Below are 14,789 nucleotides of genomic sequence, written 5' to 3'. Positions count from 1 at the left end.
AAAACCATGCATAGCAGGCAGATTGAACACCGCACGTATTTGCTTTTGAGCGGGAGTGTGTGTACGTGCGTTTGTGTGTGTATGTGCGCGCGCTCCCGCACGCCGGCACGTACGCGCAAAAATTCCCTCATTGTTTCTTTCGTGTTTGTGACGTTCAGGGACCTCTGGTAAACCACACAACCGTTTTCCCAACATGACACCTCCTTGAGTAAATAGAAGCCGCCGCGCGTGCATGTGACTGTGCCTTTGAGTGATCGCGTGCATATCTTCAAAACAAAGCGGGGGCGTGCGCACGGGAGCGAGCGAAGGCGCATGCATCACGAATGAGTGCTCCGCAGTCTGCTCTGTACTGCTAGCACCACCACCCGGATAACCACCACCCCTACCTCCAAAGGACCGCGCATCGGACCCATCGCCTGCCCAATGCCCGACAGGGAGATCCATCCGTCGGATCGAGCCTCGGTGAACCACCGATGAGCCCAGACGGAACCGAGCAGACGTCGGATATATATATATATATACATGCGCTATCTCGGCTAGAACCAGGCAACAGGACACGAAACGGTAAGCGTGACAACTTTAGATGCTGTGATGTGATGCTTCTTGCCGACTTGTGTGTGTGTGGGGGGAACATCTTACAACATTCTTTTGTTGAATCAACGTATGCTGTTGCTTCCTTGCGCGCCAGAATGGTTGTCCCTTTTTATGTGAAATAATCACCACGGGCTCGGCCGCAGTTTACTTGCACTAGGCCGGGAAGCAATGCCGTGAGATGGTCATAAAATATGTTATGGTAAAAAGACAAAGAAGAGAAGAGAAAGGACAGGGGTGGTGGGGGGCTGCAAAACCACAAATTCCCGAGACTGGAGTTTCATCTCCGTTGGCCTTCAATCTCAACTTTGACTGAAGATATGAAAACATACCCACAGTATGTCGGTTAATTCTGCGTCGTAGATTGGTTTTGTCTTCATTAAAATGAATTTCAGGCCAGACTGGTATTCCCCTTTTGATCAATGGGTGGCGCGTTTCTATGGGGAGACACCCAAATAACAACAGTGTCATGACATACTGCCATGGAAAATCACTTGGGTTTATTCCATACGCTTGATATCTAACGTGGCAGCACGTTGCATGTTCTACTCGCATATGATTCCTTTTGGGGACTGCACTTTCCTCCCACATTTCAAAAACATACATGGGAGTTGAATTGAACCCTCTATATTGTCCATAGGTTTGATTTCTTGTGTAAATACTTGTTTGTGTGTGCCCTGCACTTGCCTGGTAATAATCAGTTCAGGGCTGGATCCCACCTGCTGTCCGAAGACAGTTGGAATAGGCTCCAGTACACCCACAACACCCACATCCACTGTGAGGATGATGGATGGGTGGGTGGGTTTTTGGATGGATAGATGGAGCGTCTGGTCCACGGTCTAGTATGCTCATTGTCCTCACTACTAAGGAAATAATAATAATAATAATAATAATAATAATAATAATAATAATAATAATACATTTTATTTGAAGCACCTTTCAAAGCTCTCAAGGTCACTTTACAGTCACAGACAAGCATTGATACAATAATAAATAAAATACAATTATAAATAGAATACAATAAATAAAATACAATTATAAATCAAAACAAGAGATAGAGCTACACAGAAAATGCAATTTTAAATAAGTGGGTTTTGCGATGGGATTTGAAGGTGGGAAGAGAATCGATGTTACGAATGTTGGGAGGAAGTGAGTTCCAGAGTTTGGGGGCAGAACAGCTGAAAGCTCTGGAAAGGCATTACACTAGTAGAGTGACTATATCTGAAATTTTCGGCCACCAGTACTAATACACATTTCGTTAAGCCTGACGAGTAAAGGAGTCCTCTGCTTTTCCATTAAGACTGATTTGACCCAATTAGTTGGAGTGTGGCAACTCCATTGTAAAGGGTGCCAAATCAACAGTAAAATGTTTTTCTATGACACCTTTTTGTATTCGCACAGGTCTTTTGTATCAAAGATAATCGGATTTCATTACATTATTTTTGCTCACTAGTAAGTCATTTCCGTCCATAGTTAGAGCAACTGTGCCACTTTTTCCCCCAGGGGCCATGCAAAATAATATTTTCTAGATGCTACATATTATCAAGGATATGTAATGTGTTCAATACCTTCCTTCTCCTCACACTGCGCATGCACATACATGCTTTTACTCTTGGATACTGTGTGTGTGTGTGTGTGTGTGTGTGTGTGTGTGTGTGTGTGTGTGTGTGTGTGTGTGTGTGTGTGTGTGTGTGTGTGTGTGTGTGTGTGTGTGTGTGTGTGTGTGTGTGTGTGTGTGTGTGTGTGTGTGTGTGTGCGTGTGTGTGTGTGTGTGTGCGTGCGTGCGTGTGTGTGTTTGTATGAATAGTCTTGTGACGACCACTAACATTTTATACCATACATAGTGAGGACATTTTTAACAAGTGAGGACCTTTTGGCCAGTCCTCACAAGTTTTAATTCCAAAGGCTTCTAGACTGTCTATAAGTGCATCTGTTAAAGTTTCAGAGAGGTCCTCACAAATTCACCCAAAATGATTTGTTGGTGTATTTTCATTTCACTTGGACACACACTTTTTACTCACTGTGTGTGTGTGCGTGGTTAATGAGGGGAAGAAGTTCATACTACAAAAAGTAAAATGATATTTTAACCAAATTCACAACAGGGGTGAGGACTTTGTATGTACCCATTAAGAAACCTCACTCCTGCTGTTATTTCAGTTTCTCGTCCGCTTTTTATTTCTTTGTTTTTAAAGAGGTTGAAGTGGGAAATGGGCTGACATTTAGTGTTCAAATGTAACACTAATTCTTCTCTAAACTTATCAGCAACTGTGGTCCTCACTCCTTATCTGGAGTTATCCGGACCTCACAAAGTTATTGAAACAGGAATGTGTATGTGTGTGTGTGTGCGCGTGTGCGTGTGAGTGTGTGTGTGTGTGTGTGTGTGTGTGTGTGTGTGTGTGTGTGTGTGTGTGTGTGTGTGTGTGTGTATGTGTGCGTGTGTGTGTGTGTGTGTGTGTGTGTGTGTGTGTGTGTGTGTGTGTGTGTGTGTGTGTGTGTGTGTGTGGTTAGGTGGCAATGCAGGTTGAGTAAATATTGCAAAACTCTCCCATTCCGTGTGGAAATAACAGACAAAATACTGTAGCTCAAGACAGCCCAGGCCACTCTTTAAAAACACAGATGGCTAACTCAAGGCCCATTGGCCTAAATCAATTTTTTTGTTGATACTGCCCTAAAATGTAAAATAGTCAAATGCTGAGGGAATCGTGTGATAGCACAAGGTGACTGCAAGGGGTCCCAAACAGGAAATACAGTATTTAAAGTGTATGTAAAGTGTACTTCTGGATAACAAACGCCACCCCCAGCCATATTTTATTTTTGAGTAGGCTATTTATGATTTAAAATAATTTCACATCATATCAGTTTCTTATTACTATTTTGAATGTGTGTTATGTTATTTTTTATGTGAAATTCCCTTTCAAAATGAACTTTGACCGATCCTTTGGAACATTTTGTGTTGCGAGTGTTTCCACTTCATAAACATGACATTGTTGGTTTAAGTAAGTAATGGTGGGAAATGTGAAAGAGTCCAATTTGACAACATTTGTACTTTTAGCTGTATGTTTGGGGGAAAATGAATTGTTTGGATGTTGAGAAAACCTCAAAGGAACCTTTGATGACAAAGTAACTGGCACAAATTGTTTGCTTTTCTAAAGAGGTCCGATTACCAACTTAGTGACAGTGGGTTTGGTGCCTCGGGATGTTTTGAATGCTTTGCCATTAATCTGAGCAGCAGAAAAGAGAATTCATTAGCGAGGCCTTCAGTGATCCTGATGAAAATGTTCACAGTCATCATGGGCGGTCTGGTAGTCAAGTGGCTTGCACGCACATCGACTTTGCGGTGCAGATGTACAAGTTCAATTCCAGCTCCTGCCTTCCTGTGTAGAGTTTGCATATTCTCGCCGTGCTTGCATGGGTTTTCTCCGGGTCCTCAGCTTTCCTGCCACATTCCAAATACTACATGCTTGGCAGGCTGATTGAACATGCCACAATTCACCCTTGGTGTGAGTGTGAGCACGGATGGTTGTTCACTTTTATGTGCCCTGCGATTGCCTAGCCAACTATTCGAAGAGAGCTGGGATAGGATCCAGCACGCCCCTCGACCCTGATGATGATAAAGCGCTTTGGAAAATGAATGAATAGAAGAATGTATCCAAGTCATTTTATTTTCGCAATGTTCCAGACTTTGGTGTTTTTTTAACATCATTTGTTATTGTCTGTATGGAGATGCTGGATGGCCTCAGGCGGAGGCATGCCTCTCGCTCCTCGCCCCGGCCACTGTCGCTCAACTTCAGCACTTTCTCGGCGCCTCCCCCGAGTCCAGACTTGGATGGAAGCAATGAGCATCCAATCAGAAGGTGAGCAAGCCGAGCATTCTGCCGTTAAATCTCTCTTGTGTCCATCAAATCGAAACGATCTTTTCCCCTTTTGAAGAACGATTTGAGTTGAGATTTAGAGGGCACAGTTAATCCACAGTTTTGTAGATATCAAAACTATCACTAATCAAGTCAGGTCAGATTCTGTGATAGGCAAGTCACAAGTAAATTAACCGTATCAAAGCATAAAGACAGAAGAATAATGATATTGTTGACTAATTTATCGAATCTGTGTGCATGTTTGCCATATCCCAAGATAAGCCAATTTGACACCACTCCATAAAACAGCTTCTGCAATCATCATGTGAATTGAACATTTGATATCAATGTAATCTTGTTTTATACTACAACATTCGGTTTTATTCCGAATATCATTGCTCTTTTCTGTTTTTTCAATTAATTAACTCATTCAGTGCCAGACATGGAAAAATGTGTCCACTCCAATGCCAGGGTTTTTGTCACTGTCACTCAAATTCCAGGACCCACAAAATATTGAGTTTTAGGACTACATAAACATTCAATGCAGCGTAAGAAACCTTAGACTCTCTTCTTTCATCACAAAAAAAGAGTTAGAGTTATATGAGTCTGGAGTTATATGAGCTTGAAATGAGGGCGGCTGTCCAAAATACAATGCAATACATACATATTGGTTTAGACAGCACTTTAACAAGAGTTGAAGCTGGAACAAAGCATTAACATGGAAAAAGGGAAATGCTGCCCCTTGTAGAAAGGAAAAACATTTCCAGAGGCCATTGCCAGCACTTTATCGGCACCCAAAGAAGAAAAAAACAAAACCCAAACAAATTCGGGAATGGCGCTCGATGTCATATTTTCAATCCCCGAATAAATGTGTAAATGGCAGTGAATGCGTTCATTAATGAAATACTTAATTTATTTATTTGATGAATGTCCAAGGATTTACAGAAACATGCACCAACATACTTAGCAATCGGAACATTTCCTTGTTAACACAGCTGATCACTGTTTCACCACAAACATGTTTTCGAACGGGAGACCTGGTGTGTGTGTGTGTGTGTGTGTGTGTGTGTGTATGCGTGTGTGTGTGTGTGTGTGTGTGTGTGTGTGTGTGTGTGTGTGTGTGTGTGTGTGTGTGTGTGTGTGTGTGTGTGTGTGTGTGTGTGTGTGTGTGTGTGTGTGTGTGTGTGTGTGTGTGTGTGTGTGTGTGTGTGTGTGTGAGACGCAAACATTGAACCAACACACTATGAAAAGTGCTGTGATTGTCATGAATATCACATGGCCAAACCCAGAAAACTGGTGCGCTGTGACGATTATTATGTGAGTCTTTTGGCATAAGTGGATACTGGCGACAGAAAGTGACATATTTTCAGTCTCCAGCAAGTACCAGCCAGTTACAAGGTCAAATTTTCTGCTTCATTCATATTCCACAAACGCAATATGAATCACAATACCATGTTTTGAATATTGGGAACACATTATCGTCAATAAATTTTCTATTTGACTTTCACTTTGGGTAGCCCATCAAAACTTGGACATTTCCTGTATATTTACTTCCTTTTAAGAAAAAAACATATTACTGTATTGAGTTATATGCGAGCAGTCTTCCTCTCCTTCCTCCTGCCAGCTTTACAGCGGCGGTCGCTCTTCTTCTGCTTACCCCGCACTTCCACTGGCATCTGTGTGCTGCATAAATATTTGTTGGCATCAATGCCGGTATTGTTTTGGAATCCCATCGGTACCTCTGTTCTCTCCTCCTCCCTCCGGCACTTCGGGGCAGCGCCCATCCTACTTTCACATCTCCCATCACTCTGCCCTACTTTTATTATTCACGGTCCTCTCTCTGGCTTCCCGGCTTCCCCATCCTCTGCGTCTCTGGCTCTCGACCTTCCTCCTTCGACTATACGTGTTGCTGAGTGTGTGTGTATGATTTGCTCGTTGGTGTCTCCCCTCCTCGATGACTCCTATGAGGACTCTGCACCGGCTGAAGCTGATGAGCTCGCCCAGCCTTAGCGAGTTGGCCAAGAGTGACAAGGGTTCACCGGAGGACAGAGGCGAGAAGCAGAAGAGGGCTGGAGCCAACGCCACCTGGAATAGGTACATCCAATTGGCGGGTTCATTGAGGTCATTGCATTCCTGAGTAGCCGAATCAAGACTCAAACTCACAACTCAACCATTCTTCCTGTAAATGTTTCAAATTGTACTTTAAAATATAGTTTGTGTGTCCTTGCAGCATCCACAACGCCATCATCGCAGTCTTCCAGAAGAAAGGTTTGGCCGACAATGAACTTTACGTCCTTAACGAAGGCGTCCGGTAGGTTGATATGTCAAATGTACTTTTATTTAGTTATTTGTTTTTTAAATCGGGCAGACTTGAGCTATGACAACAGGCATTTTATTCCATTTAGGAGGAAAAAAACATAGTGAAGAAAATAAAATGGCAACTGAAATTGGAGTGGTAAAATATCATCCAGCCCAGGTTGGAAAATCAAAATGACTTTTGATGAATGACGTATATTGGATCCCCACATATTCACGGTAAAAATATTGCTGATTTTACGGCAGTGTTACACAGATTCATGGCATTTCCATTCATGTCCATGAGGAAAGGTGATTTCACATTTGATAACGCAGAACTAATTAAATCTGTAAATAAAACTAAATAAATACACGAACTAGCTTAATTTGCTTACTCTACTAGAGTATGAGTACTATTCTTACCTCTGGAATTTAATCAATTCAAATTCCTTGTGGTTAAAATTGCACTTTGAATTGTGCTGTCTGTTCATGGCAGATATGTCAGTATCTTTGCACACTCCAGTTGTATAACGCATACACGATCTCATTACAAAATAGTAAAGTACACAGGAACATGTACACACAGGTGTACACAAGCACACACACACACACGTGCGCGCACCCGCAAAAGCATACATGCACACACACGTGCAAGACGTGCAATGTCCTGTTCTAGTCACGAAGCATCGACGAGGAAACATTTGTTTGGTGTGGGTTGTAAACTTGAATTGATCAACGGATTTTGCTGCTCGATTCATCCGATTAAGTCAATGTTCCTCCACCAGGCACCTGCTGAAGACTGAGCTGGGTTCCTTTTTCACGGAATACCTTCAGGTAATCCCGGAGTGATAATTGCAGATGGATCTCAAACTACCACGATGATTGTAGTTTGCCATTATATCATGAAATCACTGTAAATGTTACATGCTAGCAGCAAACGTTATTTATTTTGTCTCATTTAATATTTCAGAACCAGTTGCTGACAAAGGGCATGGTCATCCTGAGAGACAAAATAAGGTTCTATGAAGGTATGAATTCCTCTAAGAGATCAAACTCTATATCTATATCTATATCTATATCTATATCTATATCTCTGTATCTCTATCTCTATCTCTATATCTATCATCCATCTATCAATCTGTATCTAAAGAAAGATAGAGAGTGAGAGCTAGAGAGAGAGCGAGAGACCGAGAGAGAGGGATGAGGGATAATGTGTGTGTTGTATGTGTAAACAATTAAAATGTAATCTGTCCCATTAAATTCAAAGAAGTAAAACAAGCTTTTTTTAAATTTCAATTCCTTTTTTGTGCTTTGCCAACTCGCAGGTCAGAAGTTACTGGACTCTCTGGCCGAAACGTGGGACTTCTTCTTCTGTGATGTGCTGTCCATGCTGCAGGCCATCTTCCACCCAGTCCAGGTAGGCCAAAAAAAAGACAACCAGCAAGCTCAACATGTGTTCCCTGGGCCATCAGTGGGGACTTTCACTTATGAATGTCACTATTATCATGTTTTGGTATTCGAAAAACCCTGAAATGTTATACAAAGCATGCATCATATAAAGCAGATCACAATCAGCATTTATCTTAATATCTTTCGGAACAATAAATCCAACATCCATAACTACGTCTTGGATGCAGTGCGAGAAGACAAGGAGAATAAACTGTCAAGAAGAAGTGAATAGGTAAATAAATAGCAAATCACCACTGAAATAAGCCCAGTTGTTGTTGTTGTTGTTGTTGTTGTTGTTGGACGCAGGGGAAGGAGCCATCTGTCCGCCAGCTGGCTCTACTGCACTTCAGGAGTACCATCGTCCTGAGCGTCAAGTTGGAGGATGCCTTGTCTCGGCCTCGGGCACGAGTTCCGCCGTCCGTTACGCAGATGCTGCTTATCCTCCAGGTAATACTCTTCTCAGGATTTAGGATGCCACTCATTTTGAAAAACAGAATGTGTCTGTGTATTATTTGGAACAAGAATAAAGCGTATTTTCCATCTATACAATATGGTGTGATGTAAGGATATATTTCATGTTGTCATTTTGCAGGGAGTTCATGAGTCACGTGGTGTGAATGAGGACTACTTGAGGCTGGAGTCTCTGGTCCAGAAGGTGGTCTCACCCTACTTGGGCACTCACGGGCTTTACTCTGGAGATGACACTGAGGACCACTTCTGTGTTCTGGGTCAGACCACTATTTAGATTGACAGGATTTAACAGCAAGGGAAATTGCATATTGCAGTACACTTCAAACAAACAAACAAACAAACAAACAAACAAACAAACAAACATTGTAATTTGAAAATTGATTCAATTACAAAAAAAGTTATGTTATGTAAAAGTAGTATAGTAAAGAGTAGTTTATTAACTCATTCAATGCCATTCACAAATGTATTCTGGAATTGAAAATATGACATAAAGCGCCATTTCCGAATTTGTTCGGGTTTTATTTTTATTTTCCTGCTTGGGTGCCGATAAAACGCTGGCCAAACCTGTGGCAATGTTTTTTCCCTTCCACAAAGGGAAGCATTTCACTTTTTGCCATGTTAGCGCTTTGTTACAGCTTCAGCTATATAAACCAATATGTATGTATGGATTGCATTGTATTTTGGACAGCCGCCCTTATTTCAAGATCATATAACTCCAGACCCATGTAATCTATGGATGAACTCTTTTTTTCTGATGAAAGAAGAGAGTCTAAGGTTTCTTACACTGCATTGAATATTTATGTAGTCCTAAAACTCAATATTCTGTGGGTCCTGGAATTCGAGTGACAAGGACAAAAACCCTGGCACGGAGGTGGACACATTTTTGCACATCTGGCAGCGAATGAGTTAAATATAGCATAATTCAAGTTCCGCACTGGCAGCATTTGCATATATTTGAGGGGGGGGAGTATATTTTGAAGAAAAATATACCGTATTTATTCGAGTATAACGTGCGCACATGTATAACGCGCACCACTAATTTTCAATTAAAAATCGATATAAAATTTTGTTTCACTTTTTCTCAGCTCAGACCAAGCATTGTAAGTGACAACACATGCGTCCATGATAAAAATCATTGATTGACAATGTAAACTTCTCAATATAGATGATTTATATTTTCCCAGGCCTCGTTTATAATGCGCACCCAAACTGAGTTTTTTTTTAAGGTCAAAAATTGTGCGCGTTTTTCTCAAATACATATGGTAGTTCTCCACAAAGAAAGGTTTGGGAGAAGAAAAGTCACTCAAAATTCCAAATTTCAGAATTCAATTCAATGGATGAATTTGAATTGAGATCAGAGTTGATGTTGAATTGCATTGGAATTCGAAATTGAAGTGCAGACATGAACGTTAAGTAATTCAGTTGTTTTTCAATCAAAAGGCGTATGTTTCAAATGATAGGTCTTACTATTTCGGGATTGAAAAGGAGATCAAATAAAGTATTTTTGTATTTATTTTTATCTATCAACCCCAAGAATAAATGTCTTTTTCGCAACCCTTATCCTGTCTCCGTTCCTCCTTTAGAGAAGCGCTTCCAGTGGGGCTGGTCCAAGTCTGCCGAGCATCTTTCCAAGAACCCAGTAGTACGCTCGAAAAGCTACAACATCCCGTTGCTCCTAACACCCGTGGCCGAGTACGACGCCGACTGCGGCTCAGTGGGCAGCGGAGGAATCCGTCGCCACTCGGCTTGCGAGATGACTTCCTGCCTGGAGGAGCAGAAGTTGAACTATGCCGAGCTGGCGGCGAGTTCCGATCTCTCTGGCTCTGCCTCCAACAGACTATGTGTGGGCTCGCAGTTCAAAGGTGTGTTTCAATGGTTCAAAGTTACCAGCAGCCAATCAGAACCCATGACAATAAAAATCCTGCCATTCCACCCCACTCAAATTGACTCATGTTGTATTATTTTAGATGTAAATTTACGTTTTCACGATTTATACACAAAATTCAACATTATTTGCAATCTGTTATTCAATGTCAGCATTCTTTTCTGAATTACACATCTTTAGTACCATTCAGTTGTATTTAACTTCAGTTCATTAATTCCAAGTTTCAGACTTGTTAGTGCTTCAAACTTTATTTTGGTACAGTTGTTGCATGTAAGTGTGTGACATTTAAATTGTATCGATATTGAAATTGTTTTTTTAACCTCCCTATATTTACGCGCAGAATTATTTTATATTACTTTGACTATTAATAATATTTATATATGTTTGAAAAGTAAAACATCTGCCTTGTTACTAATCAGTGTGAGCAAGGCCCCCTCTAAACAATTTTTTCTAATTGCTTAGTTTATACACAAAGACAGCAAAATATCATAAATCTGAACTCTATCTATAAAGTACTTTGACAAACACCCCCAACTGTGTGTGAAAGTATGGCAGAGAAAGATGGATGGGTGCGCTTGACTCACTTTCAAAACGAAAAATTGTAATTGGTAGTTGGGATTAATCAAGATGAATAACAGTATCTGTATGTTTTGTACTTTTGTACAAAAAAAATGATACTCTGTGATACCAATATAACGACTAAAATAACTACTTATTATTTTGAAAGGGGTTTGTTGTGGTCTCATTTTTGTAAGTCAACAAAACTTGGCATTTCAAGCGGGGTGTTCAGACTTTTTCAATATCACTTGAGTTGACATGACATACAATACAATACAATACAATACAATACAATACAATACAATACAATACAATACAATACATATTGATTCATGATAACTGTGATTGTCAGGCATGATGCAAACAGGACCCATGGATCTCCCTCTGTCCTCCCCATCCATCCTGCACTCGTCGGGGGCTCTGCACGGCACCGAAGCCACCACCACGGTGACTGACCTTGGCAAGGCAGGGTCCTGCTCTCCACCCAGCGAATCATCCAGCCCCGAAACCATCATCGGACAAGTCCTCCAGTCGACGGACTCCGACTCGGATGGGATATTCATCGATTTCCCACCTCATTCCTCCGAGGGTCTTGGCTATGGACGCGAAAGCAGGCAGAGCACGGTGTAGCTGCATGCATGTACACACACACACACACACACACACACACACACACACACACACACACACACACACACACACACACACACACACACACACACACACACACACACACACACACACAGCTCTTCTCCATCCAGTCATGTTGGTTTCATAAAATAACGTACAGTAGTTATAAAATTTAAGGCTTGAACACAAAACGAAACAAAAAAAAGACAGTGAACCCCCGGTTATCGAAACATTCAAGACCCTCCCTTATGAAAATCCACAATACAGGGGCCAAAAAAAACGTTTTCAACTCCATCCACACATTTGAAACATATCAAAACAAAATATTACAACACCATTTTGAAATAATTCCTCAGCACCTGCTCTCACTTGTTAAAAAGACATGAAAGGTAATCATATAACATCACTTTGAGGAAACAAAAGGAAGACTCGCTGACACAGTTCTCTAAATAAGAAGGCCAAGTGTGCTTGCTTCAATCTGTTTTGTTTCACATTCTCATTTGACATTTATCTAGACACAATTGAGCATTGTTTACACTTTATAAACTGCATACAATTCAACCAAACCGTATCATTTCATTTTCTGCAAGTCCAATATCTTAATGCAAAACACTATACATTGGCTAAATAAAATTATCACAGATGCTAGGCTAATCACCATAAACCTAGCAAATAAATGATGGAAATCACACCTCTGATTAACACACTCAGAGTGTGTATAAACCATACAAAGTATTACTTGTAAACGTATATTCTCTCTTCTCTGCGATTAAAATAGGGCAGTGAACACTTGCATGTAACTGCTACTGTAGAGTGGGGGTTCACTGCATTTCAGTAAAAGAACACCCAGACCTCCACCAATGTCAAACTCTTTGTAAGTGACCAAAAATACCATGATTGTTTATTTATACTTGAAAAAAATCATTTGCCACAAAACTTTTCTGAAAGCTTGCAGTATGGGCCAAAGATGCAACCCCATTTTGATGCGGATCAAGATCAAGATGTGGGTGGTCACTGGCCATTGAAAAACTTGTACCTCCAATCTTTGCATTTCCCTCAAGCCAAACTTTTGGAGATGTAATTGCTTTTTGAAAAAAAAGCAACATTCAAGTTTTGCTTTAAAAAAAGAACACACACACATGCATTTTTAAGAAAAAAAATGGATACTTGCCTTAAAAAAATCATTCAAAAACTCATTTTGGAGACACAGCATGCATTCAAAAGAAAGGAAAAATATACATACAAACATGATCAAAACATGAAAATATGCTTTGAGGTATACTGTATGCTTTTCAAAAGACCAAAATTGAGATGAACGCGTTTTGAAAGGACAGGCAAATCCAATAATTTGAAAATAAGAAAAACGTGCATGTTTTTTTAATAAACACAAAATAACACTTTTTAAGGAAACATTGTGAAATACTTAACAAAGGTGAAAGAGAAATTGAAGGGAAAGACCGATACATGTGTGTGTGTGTGTGTGTGTGTGCGTGCATGCGTGCATGCGTGCGTGCGTGCGTGCGTGCGTGCGTGCGTGCGTGTGTGTGTGTGTGTGTGTGTGTGTGTGTGCGTGTGTGTGTGTGTGTGTGTGTGTGTGTGTGTGTGTGTGTGTGTGTGTGTGTGTGTGTGTGTGTGTGTGTGTGTGTGTGTGTGTGTGTGTGTGTGTGTGTGTGTTTTTTTTCTTTCAAAAATAACCCCAAACCGCTGAATTGGTCGTGCGTGACTTTAAAATACTAAGTTGGTTTTCTAGTGAAAAATGTCATCTTGTTCGGATCTGTTCAAAATATAACTGTTCAAACGTTAACCGCTTTCACTTTCCAAACCATACAACTCAATATGAGGTTTCATGAAAATATCTGTGGTAGTTTTGAGTTACACTCGTATTTCTTGTGGGAAGGAATAATTGACAAAGCGACAGATCTGTCGTATCGTTGTTAGTCTGTGTAAAAATATTATTTTTATTGGGCATTGATTGTGTTCACCTAAAAAGTGATGTGAGGTATCCATGCCACGTCAATTCTGTTCTAAATAATAATCATGAGCAGCTTGATTCTAATGAGAATCGCCATCTTTTTTCTGAATGTAAAAATTAATGTTGTTAATTTTTTTAAAAAAGAGATAAAAAATATTCAAATGAAATGCTGTCACACATTCCATATTTGTATCATTTCCGAGCGTGTGTTGTTATTTTTGCATTTGGTCAATGAATTTACGCAATTGTGGCTAATGAGCTGTTTTAATGTTGCTGCTTGTAGAGGTCCAAAGGGAAAGTTTTGCTCTTTAGATGGTGGTGTTGGTTTGGTTTTTCTGCTTCATAGAAACAGGTTGAGGTTTTTGAATTGTTTACATTTCAAAAGACAATTGTACTGAATGTTGTCTCACACACTGTATTTTGCACCTTGTAAATACAAGTGCGTCGTTATAGGTTTTCAGGTGGCTAGAAATAAAAAGTCACGTGGTGATGAAATGAATCTTTTAATAATAAGGGCTTTTTAAAGTGATCTTTTTCAGCGACGACAAAAAAAAAATGTTTTACCTCAAGCTTTTTGTACTTTACTTTTTTGGACAATCGACGGAGTTGTACTTTTTATTAATTTGTTATACCTACCTGGTATGGGGAACATGCAGATTTGAATAAAATGTTTCAATGTGTGTTATTAAATTCGTCTTGTTTTTGTGTTTGCTCTGTCGAGTTATTAAATTATTAAAATCATGTTTTAATTTTTGTAATCGTCATTTTCTGATGTTTGAACAGATATTTTAAAGTGTCATGGTTTTAGGAATACAATGCTACATGAGCCACCTTATGAAAAGAAAAAAAATGGAAAGGTATATTTTTTGTTTTGATAAAATGGAAGAGACATTTTTAAAGGAAAAATGTTTTTCTAAAACGGGGAAAATATTATTTTTTTCACAGTTGATTTAAAAAGCAAAACCTGATCATATATGCATATATGCAAGCCTTCATAGAAAGAACAAATTGTAACAAAAGTGGGCATACTGTATTCTTTTTAAAAAGGAACACCGGAGCTACAGGCTAGAGTAAAATGGAGATAAAG

General features: G+C 40.1%; 1 protein-coding gene across 1 annotated transcript; it reads left to right on the top strand.

Moving 5' to 3' along the window:
* The first annotated feature begins 248 nt into the window (after positions 1 to 248).
* prr5a (proline rich 5a (renal)) lies at positions 249 to 14,387 on the top strand. The gene is made up of 11 exons (XM_088996929.1): positions 249 to 564; positions 4,315 to 4,445; positions 6,411 to 6,536; positions 6,673 to 6,753; positions 7,523 to 7,571; positions 7,708 to 7,765; positions 8,063 to 8,154; positions 8,493 to 8,633; positions 8,779 to 8,914; positions 10,241 to 10,519; positions 11,453 to 14,387. The coding sequence occupies exons 2-11, from the start codon at positions 4,315 to 4,317 to the stop codon at positions 11,728 to 11,730; spliced, it is 1,371 nt and encodes a 456-aa protein (XP_088853055.1). The 5' UTR covers positions 249 to 564; the 3' UTR covers positions 11,731 to 14,387.
* The last annotated feature ends 402 nt before the right edge of the window (positions 14,388 to 14,789 follow it).

Source organism: Hippocampus bargibanti, linkage group LG05 (assembly GCF_051943395.1).
Source record: "Hippocampus bargibanti isolate YZ-2025 linkage group LG05, ASM5194339v1, whole genome shotgun sequence".
NCBI lineage: Eukaryota > Metazoa > Chordata > Actinopteri > Syngnathiformes > Syngnathidae > Hippocampus > Hippocampus bargibanti.
Note: the sequence above shows the minus strand (reverse complement) of the source record. Positions and strands in the feature narration are given on the sequence as shown.

Coding starts and splice junctions, on each gene's coding strand:
- prr5a (XM_088996929.1), top strand. CDS start 4,315: ATGCTGGATGGCCTCAGGCGGAGGCATGCCTCTCGCTCCTCGCCCCGG. Junction 6,754..7,522: donor GTCCTTAACGAAGGCGTCCG/GTAGGTTGATAT, acceptor TTCCTCCACCAG/GCACCTGCTGAAGACTGAGC. Junction 8,155..8,492: donor CCATCTTCCACCCAGTCCAG/GTAGGCCAAAAA, acceptor TGTTGGACGCAG/GGGAAGGAGCCATCTGTCCG.